Source organism: Phalaenopsis equestris, unplaced genomic scaffold (assembly GCF_001263595.1).
Source record: "Phalaenopsis equestris unplaced genomic scaffold, ASM126359v1 Scaffold000247, whole genome shotgun sequence".
NCBI lineage: Eukaryota > Viridiplantae > Streptophyta > Magnoliopsida > Asparagales > Orchidaceae > Phalaenopsis > Phalaenopsis equestris.
Genome location: NW_018164689.1, coordinates 385,008 through 404,058, shown reverse-complemented (window position 1 = coordinate 404,058; position 19,051 = coordinate 385,008). Strand labels below are relative to the sequence as shown.

Below are 19,051 nucleotides of genomic sequence, written 5' to 3'. Positions count from 1 at the left end.
CAGGGAAAAAAAAACGGCAACGTAACACGGGGAATATCCCCCCTGTGTTATTCATGTGTTATTGCGTGTTATTCATGTGTTATTGTGTTATTATAACACCAAGAATATTCTCAGGACACAATAACACATGAATAATACATAATAACACCTGAATAAGCGGCACAGTAACACGGGAGAATATTTTCCTCCGTGTTATTCATATGTTATTGTGTAGTATTATGTGTTATTAATATGATATTAATGTGTTATTGTGTTATTATAATACCAAAAATATTCTCAGAACACAATAACACGCAATAACATATAAATAACACATGAAAAATATTTTCTTGTGTTACTCAATCATTTTTTTTTTCTAATAAATGACGTATTTTGATTGACTAGCAACTCATATTTTTTCTAAGCGAGCTTCACGGTGCAACGGACTCCATACCCTATGCGGCCATGCCAGTCCCGAAGTTCTTCCGCAACAATAACATATAAATAACACATGAGAAATATTTTTTGTATTATTGAATCATTTTTTTTTTCTAGTAAATGACGTGTTTTGATTGACTAGCAACTCATATTTTTTCTAAGCGAGCTTCACGGTGCAACGGACTCCATACCCTATGCGGCCATGCCAGTCCCGAAGTTCTTCCGCAATAGGCTGTTAAGCCGACTTCTTCAACTCAATCGGAGAAAATGAACTCTGATTTAATTTTTGGAGCTCTTCTGCTCGATAAAACCCCATTTATGAAACACGTCAAGTTATCGCTTCTCCTTGCAAATCTCTGAAAATCATGCTTATGCTTCAGACTCTGAAGATGCCCTTTCGACGGGCATCGAGGGCTTTCGGTTCATCCATTCTTTGGAACAGGTGATCTATCTTTGCCGTTCCTTTGCTTTATTTTGTTTTTTTTGTGATTTTTGGATGAACAAACCCTTCGTGTAGTATTTGGTGTTGTATGATAGTGTTACAGTATGCTTCAATGTAGTTTCTTGGTAAAGACTCTTTTTCGAGCCGGTAGGGACATTTCTTTAGTTGTAGTTAGTTGGCTGTTGCTTCTGTGTTTTCCCTTTCAACATGGTCTGAAGTTCGAGTTTGAAGATTGGGGGTCCGCTCGATCCCCCAAATCATATAACAAAATTATATTTTAAAAAAATGGTTGATGGAGCATATTTCCAACCTAAAAGTGACCTGGATAGACTAGATGTAGATATAGAAAATGAAGTAGGCGAGGCATATTAGCACTCGTTAATTTATCTGCCATAAGCTCCTACATGCATGCTCTCACTGCTTATTTTAAGACCAACAATAAAGTAGGAAATATAAATGCCATTTTTTTGGAAGATTTACATACATGTTACTCAGTTCTTATGTATTTACACGTCGTCTAACGCCTAAAGTTTAATTATTATGCCACCTTACCTATGCATGAAAATGTTTATGTAACTTTTAAAAAGTTAAAATGGTGGTATTTTTGATGCGACATGAAAGATTTGAGTGGCATAAATCAATGCAAAAAATTATGCAATTGGGTGTTGAGACGTTTTCTTTTTGTGAGGTGAGACGTAAACCTTAAGGCGGTCTGAGCATAAGCATCATACTTTTTAAATTAAAGCAAATTAGAAGTTTGAACCTCATTCAAATGTTGAAATTTAATCCTAAAATGTAGGAACTCAATCTGCAAGAAAATGCCTTACAAGCATTCAAACTGATGCGAGCATAATTAAAATTTAGTGGAAAATTATTGGATTGAATTAACAAACAGAGGCATTTCATATGTTTGACTTGTGCTTTTCGCGCCCTTTTCTTATTCTAGCCGAAATAGTCTTCTTAGCTCCCGTTCACTTCAAATCGCCCTTTCTAGGCCATCATTGCTTAAAAATATAAATGAAAAAAATGATAGATTGAAGGTGTACAAAAATTAAGAAGAAAAGATATTTAAATTAAAAAAAAAATTAATATAAACTAGAGAAGAGTGATTCAAAGTAAATCTGATCATACTCAATCCGAGAAAATATGCGAGAATGATCCTATTGAAAAACCTTTGTAACCAAACCAGAATACAAAATTAAATATATTTTACTCTGGATTCAAAAAGATCTCCCACGACGACATATTCTCGTTGTCAATTACATCCTGAAGAAACTAGGAAAACTCACGATAGAAGGTGTTGTGTTTTCTTAAAATAATTTTAAAACATATACTTAAAGAGATTTTTGGCAGTCCAAGTAGGGGGAGATCCTCTAATCATCACTCATCACGACAAAGTTAGGCCAACAAACATAGGATTAATCACCATAATTTGCTGAATAAGCACTGATGAGCTAATAGGGCTTAATGTGCACACTTACAAAAAGACTCGACAAAGAAAATGACTATGCTCAAAGGGGTAGATCAACATGTAAGTCAATGAATAACCTAGACATCTAGAGATAACTTGTTTGGTGCTCTATGGACTCGTCCTCTCAGATTATTGAGACCCTAGATCTACTAACTTGTGAAGGTAGTCAACCCGACTCAACTGGGGATGATTTTGTCAACAACCCATGTGCTGCATCGTCCGAAGCAATCTAGCAGATCCGAAATCCAAGAAAAGGATCCTCTAAGTTCTTGTTACTTTTCTACACTAAAAAAGTGGAATAGAGATTATAATTGCCAATGATATGAACATGAAACCTGTACAAAATGAAAGATAAATGTATAACTCAGCGTCAAAGCTAAGCTGCCCCATAAAGGACTTATATTCCTGTTTGGACTGTGAGAGCCTCTAGCACACTATACCATACTGGACAACCACCTAATTGTATAAGACGTATGCTAAACCAGTCATAATGAAAAGCATGAGTACTTTTCGTTGGTTATGCTGCATGTTGGCAATCATCTATAAAATCCTAATTGTGGATGCCTCTTATGATCGTTTTAAAGCTGGTCCAAATGCCATACAAGAAAGTAAAAATAGGAAATAAAAGTGCTAATTTTAAATTCTTGTAATTTAATATTAATTTTTTTTAAGATAAATCTTTTAAGATTAGTTTTATAGAAAAAAATTTATTTGAAAAATCCTAATCATGATCTTATCCAACGTATCACATACATAAGAAAGAGTGAATACATGTAAAGTGCAGTAAAAGAAACACTGGATATAAAACAAAGGCTAAGTGCTGATGGGCTGACTATAATCTCAAAAAGGAAAAAGTGGTGGTTAGGCTGCACATATACATACCCAAATTAGAACTTTACAATGAATGTACAAATCTCAAATAAGGTACGAGACATGAGCAAATATCTCCTAGTTTTCTCTACATGGTTACTACTCGAAGCTCCAATAGTCGTACTCGTATTTTATTTCTAGTATAGACTCTCCTACGGGACTCTAAAAGTATATAAAAAAAAATTTATTAAAAGACTCGACCTGCAGAACAAAAGTCAGAAAGTGCTATCTCATGCAACGTTTAAAAGACTACATCCGATGGGAGGAGAGATAAACAACGTCTGCACAAAATGCATTAGTTTAAATTACTATTAAGATTATCCTCATTGGATACAACGTCCTGTAAGAAAAATTCACCATATTTTGCTAATGCGCAAATGTCAAACTCGGTAAATCATGCAAAAGACACACAAAGTGGACAACAGCTAGTACGAGCCAATGAACAGTAGTTGTGCATGAAATCCCTAACCACACTCTAGCTCTAATCTTAAAAATAAACTACAAGGTGCTGCTTATGCATACATCTATGAGAATGACATCCAAGGTGCCGGGTTTAAAGGACTTCTCGTAGGATCTTGACAGTGTTACCAAACTGGCCTTGTCCCGAGCAACTGAATGGACTAACCCTCATCGTGAGTAATGCTCATTTCTTTGTTATCACCATAGTTCCAATTGAGGATCATCTGGGTACTGCCACTAATATGCAGATTCTTGAAACTTAAATTTATATGGTGCGACAGGAAATAGAGTCATACTTAGAAAAGTAAGACCTCACATGCATAAGCACGCACAAGCAATGCATAAAACATGCCATAAAGGATATACCTCGGGAGCTAAGCCCTAACGACACTAAAGTCAAACATCATTGAAAGAGGATAAAATAAAAAAAAAAATTGCTTGCAAATCCACGATCATGAGATAAAATAAAAAAAAAAATGCTTGCAAATCCACGATCATGAGCTTTGGAAGGTAAAATCCCAAAAGCTCAAACTCAAAGTCCAAATGTTATAAAAATGACGAAAAAGAAAGTCATGCAAATGCTGATAAGAATGCAAAACGTAAATGTGCAAAGAAGCACATACTAACAAATGCAGAAAGCACAAGAATCCCCTCTCCTATTATAAACAGGGTGCTTTTATGCCGTGAAGGCGATTTCTTAGAATGATCTCTACGATCCGTAGATGAAAGGGGTGCGTCGACTCACAATGCAACCTAAACCTAGATAGTGACCGAACTTAATATTATCATACACTCCTCACACAAATGATATGCAATGGTGAAAGACGGAAAAAAACGGGCATACGTCTGACCGTGTCGACAAACGACAGGAACGACGTAAGCCCTGCCGATCAATCAAGTAAAGCAGAATCACCATCCATATAGAAGAGTGTACCAAGGGTTTGGGAGGGTAATTGCCAGGTCAACAATCTATAAAGATGGAGGACCCACTTATTTGGAATAACTGAACTCAATCTAAATACATGACCAAAAAGGTAGTCGCCACATATACGGAAGGGTGTACCAACGACCAGGAGAGATAATATCATATTTTTTATCTTATAAAAGCCAATTAACGATAATCTAAAGCCAGTAAAACAAGTCCCGACTCAACGACGGATGTCCCGTATCCATTGCACAACCCAAAGTAGTGCATCTACTATGGGAGTCATAAGGAAAAAGCAAGGAAGAAGTTTGGTTTACTACCGATACCGTAGTACCAAAGGCTAACACTACAAATATTGGAGAGGACCACGACGCCGTATTCTCGTCAACGAAAATACTGCACCCGACCGTAAAATAGAGGCTTACGTTCCGTCACCTGAACTAGTGTTGTTACTTTAGCGTAAAGAAGAAACAAGGTCCACTTAGGGTCCACTGAGAGCAAAGTTGATGCCTGGTTTTGCCATGCCACCTCACGTCATTGTGGAGGCAATATTTTGCGGCTATCTAAAGGGTGAAATGATAGTCAAGTGCCGAGAGATGGTACTGAAGAATCCTTTCACACCTGAAAAGCAGAATGATGCCATAATGCTTGAAGAGTTGCATTACGGGCATTACAACATCGTGGCCAACTAAAGGCGCTACTCTCAAAGATGCACTCACAAAAAACATAGCTGATGCAGGGAAGCACAAGGATTTAACTTAGGGATCCTCTAACAACATTATGACCTAGTTTCTCTAACACAAAACTTGGGGATTTCCTAGAAAGGAAAATTTGCAAAAGGGAGAGATATCTCTCCTATGCGACGTTTGGGAGACGTTCCGCACTTGAAGTCTGAAAGGCCGTTTCACAGGCTCTCGTGGTCACCATGAACTAGAACAACAGTGTCAAGGACTTTGCCATGATGGAGAAGGAAGCCAAGGCAAGAGGAAGAAACGACTTGTTGCGATTAGAAGGGAGAAAGAACCACGATCTAGAAGCTTTGAAAAAGCTTGATGTAAGTACCAAAATTCAACCCTCGAAGTTAGCCAAAAACTCTCAAATGGCCAACTAAAAAATCTCAAACCTTAGGGCAGCTTTGAACTGCCTCTTTTATAGGGAAAATAAGTCAGTATGACGTCACGACACCGTTGATGTGTCGAATGCCACATCAACAAAAAAGATAGAGCGCGACTCAAGGCCTGGTCTGTGTCAACTAAGGCGCCACGACTCTTGGAACAATGCCTGGACGCCGCTGATGTGGCCGTCTTCACATTAACAAATATTATTGTGGTTTTCCAATCGGGAGCCGCCATCGGGACCGAGTAGTTGGGGGCGCTGTGACGTTGGGCATCATTGATGTGTCGAATCTAGGTCAGCTTCCTCAATGATACTTGTCCTGCCAGGGCTGTTAGAGTCAAGATCATGAGCCGCGAGGCCGTTGTGGTGTTGCTTGCATAAATCACAAAAATTGGCCAATTTGGTATTGGGGCGCTCCAACGGGTGTTGGGAGCTCCCGAAAGGAAATATAATAAACATTGCGAGTCACAGAAAACATAACACATATAATATCAAACTAGTAATGGTACTATTAATATCCAAAAGAGATTACATATTCCCAATATCTTATAGACGTGGAAGACAACACATTCCTACGACTAGACAAAGAAGGAAATACAAAATAACAACAACAAAATAATGGGGCTTCACCATCCGCCTCGCTTTCCATCTTGCTCGTCCCTCTTGCCGTACTACAATCACGAGAACACTAGATCGCTTTCTCTCACCTCTTGTAGGCTTCCTCGTGCCATTTGGCCGGCATATCTTATTATCGCTCGATACGATTGAGCCAGCCCATGATGGAGTCTATCCTCTCTAGAATAATGTTTACCTTTTGGTCGAGCAGAGTGACATTTTCCCACAACACGTAAACATACTAGGGCAAGAAAATATTGCGAAATGCTGCAGTGTGATGAAACCATACAGCCCTACCCAAGTATCTTTGAGGTGCGACAACTCTCGATGTAGAGTGAGCATTAGAATCAGACGTATTGTCTCTCAGGTCGCCGTTGGGAGCATGGCTGGGGGCACGATTGGTCTCTGGCCTCATTGCACGGGCACACTCTCATAATGCCATTTTTGAATAACATAATGATAAAAGGGGAGACATGCGACACAACTTCATTACAAAAAAAATTTGGCTTATCAAAAAAGTTAACCTTGCCCCCAATTTATAGACAATCAAGTGCCATGATATCAGGCCCGAATAATAACTCCTTCGGGTGGGGCCATTAAATGTTTATAGGTAAGGCACCGCGGAGTTGACATCTGGGTTGAGGCGCCTCGCAATCCGAAGCACTAAGGTGTCAACACTCTCTTTGAATGTGTTAAAGGAGCGCCACAACACCTAACCCAAGCGCCGCAGTGTCATAATCAACGGCGATCGGTTTTGGATATGCGTCTTATCATTTGGAGGGCATCGACGCCGTCATCGAGACTGCAATACCTGGCCGCTATTTATATTAAATCAAATTTCGCTGCTGGGACGAGTAGCTATCTTTGGCAATGCAGGTCCAAAAAAAGTCTGGAAAAGCGGGGTCAACCTCAAAAAAGGCAAAAACAATGCAATCAATGGCTCAAGTTATTTTTTGGGTATGCATGTATACCACTAAATTCCTATGTATTTACATATCTAAGAATCAAACTTTAATTTTTTACTTTTATGCCACTTAAATCATTCATATTATATTAAAATTATCACACAATGTGACTCAAAATTGTAAATTGAAGTTTACGCGTAGATACATAAATATGTATGAATTCTGTGGTATATACACAAATCTTCATTTTTTTGGGGCATTTACATATCCCCCTTCTTATATATCTACATATCTAACACTTTAACTTAACTTTTTTTTTATAGCACCTAATGCTTCGACTGTTCAATCTAAATACCTACAGGTTCAACAAACATAAACGAAACGTAGCGCTGGTAGCAAGAGGATCTGTCAGCGTCGTCATTTAGTGTAGTAGGTGGTGTCATTCCATGCGTGAGAGGGAAACATGATGCTTGCAAGAGACAAGTGCTTGCGGGTTTGAACGAAATTGTAGCAGGTGGTTTGGCTGCGGTGGCACTGTCGTTGGCGGCAGGAGGATCATGCATCGGTGGTATTGGTTGACGACGTCGTCCGATGCAGCATGCAACATTGTTTGTTGTTTGAGATAGAGATGGTAGACTTGCGGATTACGAGAGACAATAGCATCAAAGGCAAAGTGGACGCCTCATCAAATCGAAGGCAAAACATGTCTTATGACATGCCTTAGAATACCTGAAGCGTACGCCTCGACCGATTCAAGGGACGGGTACGTCTCGACCAATTTGATCAATGCGTACGTCTCGACCAATCTGAGTGATGCATACTCCTTGACCGATCCGACCGATGCATACGCCTCGATATGAAAAAAATTGGGATTGAGAAGAGGCGCACCTCTAATTACACAATTTTCAACAGTGGTATAAATGTAAAAAGTAAAGTTTAGCTATTGGATATGAATTGGGTGGTATGTATGTAAATGCGTCTATTTTTATTTATACATAACATAGATCCAAAGGGTAGTACACCAGGAAAGCAACCGAAGTTAATTCTAGGCATAAATACTAGTAGATATTGTTTCGTCATTGTGATTGTTGATATGCTTCTAATATTAGAATCTTGTCTTCACTTAGCTCCAACTTCGAAGGCCAGACGTGCAGGAAAATTATTTGAGAGAATACATTGATGGATTTAATTGGCCAAGTCTAATGCAAATAAAATAAATGAGATACTTACCAACCCATTTAATCTACTATTAACATCCTCATCTGTATCACCATCGCTTTGAATAGCAAACCCGAGATATCTAAATCGTTCACACCTTTTAGCAATTTGATCACCCAAAGTTACACTTCTGTCACTAGAGCTACTGCTACTAAAATTACATTCCATGTATTCAGTTTTAGTTCTATTCAAATGAAGGCCTTTAAACTCAAATGTAGACCTCCATAATTCAAGTTTTTCTAGGTTTTTTCTCTCGTCTTATCCACGAGAAGGATATCATCAGCAAAAAACATACAACAAGGTACATCCTCCTATAAATGTCCAGTAAGACCATCCATAACTAAAGCAAAAAGATATGGGCTTAAAGCCAATCCCTGATGTAATCCAATAGAAATAGGAAAATATTTGGTCAATCCTCCTTCAGTTCAAACACAAGTAACAACCCCAGTATACATATCTTTAATGACTTGAATATAAGTCGTATCAACACCTTTCTTCTCAAGAACGTTCCAAAGGACATCTCTTGGAACCTTATCGTAAGCTTTTTCTAAATCAATAAAAATCAAATGTGGGTCCTCCTTTTTATATCTGAACTTCTCCATCAAACCTCTCACTATAGCTTAATACCAATCTAAAAAAAATTGAATTGTGAATTTTTTATCAACATCAGCTGAAATTTCTCGTCAAAGATGAAAATTATATAGAAGCACATGGAAAGGGTTTTATGTATATGATTAAAACGATAATATGTTATGAACCTTTTTTTGTTTAGGATATACTCTGAATTGATAAGTTTTTTCAACTTTTGAAGTTTAAACCGGTCAATTAATTTAGTGGTGATTAAAGAATTTAGGATTATTTAGTTTCAAAAGATTTTGACTACTGAATATCTTTTTATGAACTCCTTAATTTTGAGGGCACTGACTTGAAGTAGGGTTATCTTTTGCAATTTAATATTAGAAATTGGGACTAAGCTAGTAGATGATTATAAAGCTATGGTTTTAATTTATTGAATATGTGGAAAATCGGTGAGCTAAAAATTGATGAAGAATTAGAATTTCATACTATACATTTTTTTCTATTTTTCTTACTTGCAAATGGGGGTTTGCCTAGAAGTTACACATTAATTTGATATATGTGCTAAGTTTAGATGTAGACGGAGAAATTTGTGTGTTTTTGTGGATTTTGATCCCAGGATATTGTCTTGTTTAGTATATGTTAATGTATTTTTTAGATTAAAAGATATTCTTCCTTTTTATTCAAATCAAATGGGTAATTTTCCTGTAGTTGCTACAGGACGGAATAGTTATTGTCTCCTAGGCTTACTTGCCTTTATGGGACCATTCATAATGAGCATATATGGTCAGATTTTAATTGATTTTTTTTCTGCAAGTGGTTCTTTAAAGGTAGGAAAATATTCATTTTCCTTTGTAGGCCTGTTTCTCACAGATTTCAGTATCGTGCTTATGCAAAAGAGTCAAACTGTAAGGACGGCAGGCTTACAAGAAACATTTTGGAAGAAGAAGAATCATCGAGTTCTCAATCATGTGGAAGCTATATCGTTGTATGGTAACTGAGAAGTTGTCAGCAATGTTTTATTGCCTCAATAATTTTTACTTTTTTACATTTGGGTCCCTGCTAATTCTTTTTTAATTGCGGACACAACCTTTTGTATTTTTGCAGCCTGCAGCCCTCGTAGTGTTCATCGGAGCTGGTGCTTTCATCCACTATAATGATGAGAAGCGTGCAATACCTAAAGGTATCACTTTGTTGTTGATTTTGTTTTTTTTTTTCAGTATATTTTTACTATATGGATAAGTGAATGCTGGAAACTTTTATCTAATGTTGAATTTGGGCTCAGTGTCTAGAAGAAATCTGTCATTTTCATGCATTGAATGCGCTTTCCAGTTTTCTCCAATCAAAGATAGACAAGGTGTTGACAATTAATAGAAAATTTGTCATTTAGGATTTTCATTCTTTTTTAGATGAATGATATGTTGTGAAAAATTGTAGTACCATGAGAAAGATGGAAGAGGACCAGATGGAGTTAACCAAATTTTGATGTAAAATGCTTACTTAGATGCAGAAACTGTCAACCTCCAGATGGAGTTAACCAAATTTTGATGTAAAATGCTTACTTAGATGCAGAAACTGTCAACCTGAGAATGCTAATTAGGTGTATTATGCAAAATTGATCTTTCTTTCGTGCATGAGGATTCCTGGAAGCAAGGGGGTGTGATTAGGGATGTGTATTATTTGGTTTAAACTGAAAAACCGAACCGAACCGAGTCAATTTAGTTGATTCGGTTCGTTTTTTTTTACGGTTTTAGAAATGTTAAAGCTTGATTTCTAGTTCACGGTTCAGTTTTACATCTTATTTAACCGAATGAGCAGAAAACTGAAATTTCTAGATCAAGCTTTTTCAAAATGTTCAGGAAATAAAATTTTGATTGTTTAGCATTATGTAATTATCGCTTAGTAATTTTCATTTTCTCTAATTATCATCGTATTCTTATACCTTCAAACTATATTTTGGTTTATGAAAAACTGAATTAAACTTTGGCTTGAATAGTTCGGTCTTATTAAAATTTTGTTGGTTTGGTACTTTAGAATTTGGTTTTGGTTGAAGTCGGTTTGCCCAATTTGAAAACTGAACCACTGAACCGACCGAATGCCCACCCCTACATACGGTGTGATAGTTCTAAGTTGTCTTAGGCTAGGAATTCTAAACACAAACTGCTAAAGAAAGGGCTCTCATTCAATTTCTACTTCTGTATTTATTGATTTTTTTTTTCTTTTTTTCAAAAACTTCCAGAGGGAAAAAAAATATGAAATATTGAAAAACGTAATGTAGGTGTCCCGGTCATGTTTAATCGGCTTCTGTAAGTTTTATTTGAGTTACATGAACTATGATTCATTGGGATGGCCTGGATTTGCTTTACTATCTCATTTCCTGATTGGTATCTCTAACTTTCTGAAAACTATCTTCTACTCTTATGTTATTGATAGCCATTCCCAAATCAGTAGTTTTTTAAAGGGACTTATATAGATTTTGAATATTTATTAGGTGCAGTTTTTTTCAAGCGACTTCTTTAGATTTTGAATAAATATTATATGCAATTTGCAAGATAGTTGTGCAGTAATAACCAAGTTCATTAAAAGCAGCCGGAAGGCATCAAATTGACAAGAAAAGCTATGCTCAACATAGAGAACAAGAAATTGCATAAATAGTGACACAAGCATCCGGGCGGGAATCCATGAATGCAGAAGGCGCAGCGGGTCTGAGAGAGTTCACGAACACAAAATGCACAAGATGCTTGTACCACTTTGGTCCAAGTGTTTTGAGTGCCAACTGACTCCACTCCTTAGTTACCTTAGATATGTAAATATGTTGTTTTCGTGTGCTAGGTCAGTTTTTGGTTGTGTTTTCTATCGATACAGTTGTCGACATCTCCAAGCTTTCCTTTCTAGGGCTGTATCCAAGGGCAAGTGTTGCCCTTTCTTTATCTCCTTTCAAGGTGGTGATTTTCTTCGACTTTTCCATCCCCTACAACCTCTTCTCTGTTGCCACTATCACTGTAACTACTGCAACCGCCCTTATGAGAATACCTTTGATGTCTCCTACAACGCCCATACCTTCCATTTGCAATCCTTAGCTGCCCACCATCCAACTTCCCTACCCTAACTCTTCCTTGCCTTCTATATCCATCCCACTACAACCACTTCTTCCATCTGCAATCAACTATAACACTTTTCCTTCCCTGCAATTCAAACCCATAACACTTCTCTAGTCCAACCGCCTGTAGGCAGTCGCCCCTCCTACCGTCATCTGCCCCAAGCCACCAAACACCATTCCATCGTGTAGCCTAACAACAACCCCACAACACCCTGCTTGTTGCCTTAAATCCATCCAACCAATCACCGGTTTGTTGCCCCTCAACCATACTATCCTCCATACATATTATTACTTCCTCTCAAATTGCACCACCACCATTCTCAACATAAACCTTAGTTTCAGTTTGTATTGTGTCTTTTGTTATTTCTTATCTGAGTGTCTTGGTTTTAATCTTTGTTTAATTTCCTCCTTGAACTTTGCATTCTATGTTGGTGTTTTGGTTTACTCTGGTATCATTTGATATTAAAACTAGTCTAACTCTATTTCTATCATAGGGTTGCCTAAATCCACCACTACCTAACCCAATCTCCACCCAAATACCCTTTTTTTGTTGATTTTATAAATTGGCCATTCTAAAATTTTTTTGTCCTTCTTAAATCACCTCCATGCACTCTCTTTCATCTACCCAAACCCTAACCACGTCATCGAGGAGATAATTGTCGGAAAACAGATCAGGAGGAACACAATGAGGCTTATGAGAATTCCACAAAGAAATTTCCAAGAACTTTCTAGAGAAATCTTCTAAACTTCAATAGAAGCTTGTCGTATTTGACAAGAAACAATTCGAAAGGGTCTCCTTTAGCCACAATTGTGATTTGTCAGATCGAAAGGATGAGGTGAGTCACTTTCATAAAGCAGTTTCTAGTGTGAAGAACCACTACTCAAAGATTTGACATGAAATATTGGAGAAGTCAAATTTTTTATGTAAATGTGGATTTGTCATATTTGATGGTCACATGGATTCAGACGATTTCATCAAGTGACTATGGATAGTGAAATATGTTTGAGTACTGGGATGTCCCACGGATGAAACAGTGAAACTGGCCGTCAATAAATTAATCAAGAGTGCAAGTGGGGGGAGAACTTGAAGATTCTTCGACAACGAGAAAAGAAAAGTAAACTTTCTATCTGGTCTAAGATGAAATGAGAGATGCAACGCGAAGACTTATCAGTTCTTTACAAATATGATGTTCAGACCTTAGCTTCAAAAGTGGAAATACAGCCGCATTGGGTGACTGTTACATCTTACTGACAAAGTCCAATTCCAGGATCAAATAACAAGAGTATGTCTTGTAGAGTATCCAAGCTAACCCCGCCCGAGGAGAAGCTAATTAATTGTGGAGAATAGGTGGATCCAACCAACATTTATAAATCTGTCCCAACCAGAAAGTGCGTTTAGTGCCATGGTTATGAGCAAAGTGCATCATTTTGCCCAAATAAGAGTATGATCTATTTCATTGAGTAGGGAGCAGTTGAAGAATAGAGTAGACACTGAAGAAGGTGGAGACCCAAAGGAGGGGTACCAACTTCCTACTGATGAGGGAGAGATACATATAGTTCAAATTAATCTATGAGAGAGCCTCCAATAGAATTAACATTGGTTGTCCAAGACGATCATGATTTCGAAGAACTAACACCAGTTATATGACAACCCAATATAAAAGAATTTCATACATTCCAGATATATTTTTTATTTTAAGAGCTGTTTCTACTGAGGGATGTCCAACATGTTAGGGATGGGAATCTTTTGCGCCACTTCTGGAAGATTATACTGCCATTTGAGTATTAAAGTCAGTTCAACAGTGTACCCACAGGTATACCCGCATACATATGATCAAACATGATGGATGAACCACTATGTTGGAAATCGCCTTAAGAGCTTTGTGGGAAAGAACAGTCTATAATGAGATCCAAGTCTCACCAAAGGAGAAAGACCTCTTTTAAGTGGTTGATATTCAGTATTACCCAACATGCCATGGATTTCATCTCAAAGTTGATTTCACTTTACATACTTGTTTATAAGATACATTCAAATGGGTACGAAGTGTGGAAGAAGCATAATATAGATTTATTGCTTGAGATTTGACTCATGAGAATCTACATTTATATGCAACTCCATCTTATGTTGTACCAAATGAGGATGGATACTTATTCTACTAGAATATATTTTGGAATGACAACACCTGCATGATTGACTTACTAGTAAGTTACAATAGCTCCTCCAATTTCAATATGATCGACCTGACTCCATACTATGGGAAGACAAAAGCTTCAACAGATGAAGTCGAAGCTCCCCCCATTCTTAGGAGATTGATGCGAGCCTCTGGGAGCAGGAATCCACGAATGCGGAAGGTGTAGACCGATACCGGGAGCGGGAGTTCAGGATTGTAGAAGGCGCATGCTTGGTTGTACTGCCCTTTTAAGTATAGGGTCCCACTCCTTTGTTACACTTGCTCCTTAAGTATATTATTTTCATATTTTAGGTTAGTTCTTGGTTGTGTTTTCTATCAAGATAGTCATCGATATTTCCAAGTTTTTACTTCTAGGCCTCTATCCAAGGGTTAGTGGTGTTCTGGTTGTATCTCGTTTTGAGATGGTGATTATGCTCAACTTTCTCATCCTCAACAACCTTCCCTCTGCTGCCGCTGTCACCGTAACTGCTGCAACCACCCCAAGGATGACAACTTTGTTGTCTCCTGTAGCTCCCATACCTTCTATCAACAATCCAGAACCACCCACCATCCAACATCTCTGCTATAATCCTTCCATGCCACCTATATTTATCCGAATTCTTCTACCTGTAGTCAACCGCAACCCTTTTCCTTCCCTACAGTCCAGCAACATAACTCTTCCCCTTCCAGTCCAGCTGCGTGTAGCCAGCCGCCCCTACTACCATCATTTGCTGCTAGTCACACAACCCCCTCTTCCCTCGTGCAGCCCAACAACAGCTTCGTAACACTCTCCTTGTTGCCTTCAATCCATCCAATCAACCACCGATTTGCTCCATCTCGATCATATAGTTATCTATACCTTTTACTTCCCCTCAAACCGCAACAACCCCCCCCCCCCCGCGGCCTAACACCCTTAGTTCGAGTTTGTATTACGTCTTTTGTTATTTCTTATTTCAGTGTCATGATTGTGTCTTTTGTTATTTTTTATTTTAGAATGTTTTCGTTGTCATCTTTATTTGATTTCAATAATAAAATATACATTCCCGCTGGTGTTTGGGTTAACTCCTGTATCAAATAGAGTTTCTTTATTTTTGCCTTTCATTTGTTATTTCTTATTTTCGAGTGCCTTGGTTGTAATCATTTTTTGATTTCAGTAATAAACTTTGCTTTTCCTGCTGGTGTTTGGGTTAACTTCATTATCAATTAGAGTTTCTTTATTTTTTGCCTTTCCTTGTTTTCCATTGAGGCTACTTTGCCAAGCTACTAATAGAAAATAGAAGAGAGAGAGAGAGAGAGAGAGAGATTTTAGTTATCTTTGACATGTCATTATGGTAAGATGGGCATGGTTAATGCATCTTTAGCAAATTAGGGCATGATTTATACCACACCAAGAAAAATGGTTGGAATGACTCAAATTTTACCATTATGGCACTTCAGATAATATTTCTTGTTTCAGTTTTTTCTTCGGTGGTATCATTCATTTGATTGTCGCAGCCTTTCATAGCTCTCGTATCAGTTGTCTCTACATTATTTAATTATTATGCTAATCTGGCAATTTGAGTTGTGTATGATGTTTTGGTGCTACATGAGTTTATCTTTAGCAATGTTGCTCCATGATATATGAGTTTTGGAAAACTAATTAATCCAACACCAAAGGCAGTCTATCCTAAAGAAATTAGGCATTTATAAATATATACGCGAGTCATGTATGACTAACCTTTGGCTTAAAAAAAATTTAGATTCCCTTCCATTTGGCAAGTGCTTATTGGATGTTGAGTTCTTATGCGTAGTACAAATGTGACTTAATTTTTAGGGGGAGCCATCTCCTTGTAGTGGCCTACGGCCTGATTATTTTTACTTGACGAAATGGACTTAAGACTCGAATTATTTTTGGGAGTACTAGATTTTAGTCAAATTTGACACAAATCAGGTTATTTTGTTGTGGTGTGAATCCCATTTGTACTTTATTTTTTAAGTTATTATTTAATTATTTAATTTATTATTTGGTTGATTGTTGACTTCTCGTTTGACACCCATTTCTCATATATGTCATTTACATTAAAAGATGATAAGTGCTTATTTTGATTTGTCGCTTTTGAAATTTAAATTTCCTATCCAAATTGTGTCTTACATAGAACGCATCATAAGGTTGCATTCAGAATCCTCTTATGGAATAATATTCTTCATGATCTGAGAAGCTGATCAAGTGTTCTGTGGTGCTTTACAGAATTCATATTTTGCGCTGATAAAATAAATATTTGTTTCGAGAAGCTTCTTTTGATAGTGAGGCATTACTTGTTGCCAGATGAAACCCTTAATTGCTAATGCCTTATTTAAATGTACCCCCCAAAAAATTTAATTTTGTGTCCTCACGCAGCATAAAAACTTCGATTAATTTTATGAGCTTGTACATTTCTCTTGTGTTTACAATGCAGGCTGATGGGATAATTTTAAAATAAGATAATTCTGAAATTTGTACTTCACTCATGAAATGCATACTCATCAATTTTTGGAAGTTCAAAATATCGATATTTACTTTTTTATCTATGCTTCATCTGACAGGATCAGAACGAAGCACAGGCATTGGAAAGGCTGATACCAACAAGCCAGCAATAGGTGGCCCATTTAAGCTTTTTGACACTGAAAATCATTTGGTTACAGAGTCCAACCTTCGTGGAAATTGGATACTCTTGTACTTTGGGTACACTTCTTCCCCTGATGTTGGGCCTGCAGAGGTTGATAAAATGGCCAAGGCCATTGATATATTAGGTGTAGTTTCTTCTGGCATATCTTATTAGGTTAATATGTTTAAATTTTCTGAGGTTCTTTCAATCAATTCTTTCTTTTTGATATCTAATAGTTAGGTTGAACTTACTAGAGGCTTTTAGTATGCATCGGTCTGGCTGAGTGATTAATCATAGAAATCTATTAGGAAATTTACATATGTAGCACACAATTCTTATATAGTTTCATATCTCACATCTATACTTTCATATTTACATACATAGCTCTTAGGTGCTTTAAACCCATGCATGAAAATGTAAATTTCACTTTTAAAAAGTGGTAATAGTGTTAATTTTAATGTGAAATGAAAGATTTGAGTGCTATGCATGTAAATATGATGGTTTAGGTGTGAGATATGTAAATACATAAGAATTATGTTCTATCTACTTGTTCTTGTTTCCAAGGAAAATTTTTTACTGGTGGCATCATTATCATCCTCCATATCCCTACCACTTTCTGTAGTTGTATCCGTTTTACTCTACTTCTGCTGCTTCATGCTGCTTCGAATTAATGAAACGATACAGATTTTCGTACTTTTCTTGTAGCAACCATAAGTTGTCTGTTGCTGAGAAGAAGAAAATGTTCCTTTAGCGGGTTAATATTAGAATTTCAACAATAATGTAGTCAACATATGATCAAATTTAAAAATAAGGTCAACTAAATGATCCCTTTATTTTCTGGTAAATTCATTTTTAATACTACAAGAACAAGCCTTTATCCTACTAAGTGGGTCAGATACATGAATCCTCTTTCTCAATGGTGTTCTATTGAGTGTCATATTTTCATTTAATTCTAACAAATTAAGATCATTTTTTATATAACATGCCCAACGTCTTTTTAGGCCTGCCTCTACCTTTCTTAACATAAGTCGAATCTAATATGTACCCTCCTAACCAGATGATTAGATAACCAACGTTTAATGTGGCCAAAACATGTAAGACGACTCTAATCTTCTCTGCCACTGGAAACTACAACTCTTTCACGGATACAGTTGTTTCACACTTTGTCTCTAAGTGTCAAGCCATTCATCTACCTAAGCATTCTCATCTCAGTAACACTTAACTTTGTTTTATGCTTCTCTTTTTTAGGCAACATTTTATGCAATAAAGCATTGCTGGTCTCACCACCATCTTATACAATTTTCCTTTAAGTCTAAGTGGTACTTTTCTATCACACAATAGGCCTAATGCAGTCCTGTCCTCCACTTCAACACTTCAACCATCCAACTTGAATTCTACTAATAACATCCCATCTTTATCATCACACTTTGTATAATAGAACCGAGATATCTAAAGTGTTTACTACTTCTAATGTTTTGGTCAGCCATTGTTACAACTCAATCACTAGATCTACCACCACTAAATTTTCATTCCCTTTATTCATTTTTAGATCTACTCGAATAAACGCATTTAGACTCTAATGTAGACCTCTCTAATTCAAGCTTTTCCTGAACTCTTTCTCTAGTATTATCGACAAAAAGTATATCATCAACGAAAAAGATACACCAAGATACATCCTCCCTAGTATACATGTCTTTAATGACTCGAATATAAGTCATATCAACACCTTTCTTTTCTAGAACACTCCAAAGAACTCCAAAGAACTTCTCTTACCTTATGTAAGATTTTTCTAAATCAGTAAATATTATATGTGGATCCTCCTTGCTATTTCTGTACTTCTCCATCAAACCTCATTTCTAATATTCATTATGTAAGCTTTTATGCAACCTTATGTAAGCTTTTATACAACCTCATTATCTACTTTTCACATTTAGCAAATTGAGAATTCTTACTTTGTGAACAATCTATCTTACATCTCTTTTTTAGATTTGGCTTGAAATCTCTATCCTCAATCATTTCATTGGTTTTCTTTCTACATAAATTTTTAGCGCACCCTAACATGTTCTTCCAGAATCAAAATATTCTCTCCCATCCTACATCAGTCATCTTGCATCCTTCACTAAGGATATATATATATATATA

The 19,051-nt window shown here is 36.9% G+C and overlaps 1 protein-coding gene across 8 annotated transcripts in view; it reads left to right on the top strand.

Moving 5' to 3' along the window:
- The first annotated feature begins 580 nt into the window (after window positions 1-580).
- The window catches only part of LOC110024115 (protein SCO1 homolog 2, mitochondrial), a 59,385-nt gene continuing 40,914 nt past the window's right edge, over window positions 581-19,051 (top strand). For 6 of the 8 annotated variants that reach the window (XM_020723890.1, XM_020723888.1, XM_020723889.1 and 3 more), the window contains exons 1-4: window positions 581-859; window positions 9,873-10,002; window positions 10,122-10,197; window positions 16,848-17,054. In XM_020723890.1, coding sequence (XP_020579549.1) covers window positions 783-859; window positions 9,873-10,002; window positions 10,122-10,197; window positions 16,848-17,054 — 490 coding nt within the window. In that variant the 5' untranslated portion in view covers window positions 581-782. Of the gene's footprint in view, window positions 860-9,872; window positions 10,008-10,121; window positions 10,198-16,847; window positions 17,055-19,051 lie in introns of all 8 variants that reach the window. The other 2 variants (XM_020723891.1, XM_020723894.1) reach the window with 2 other exon arrangements.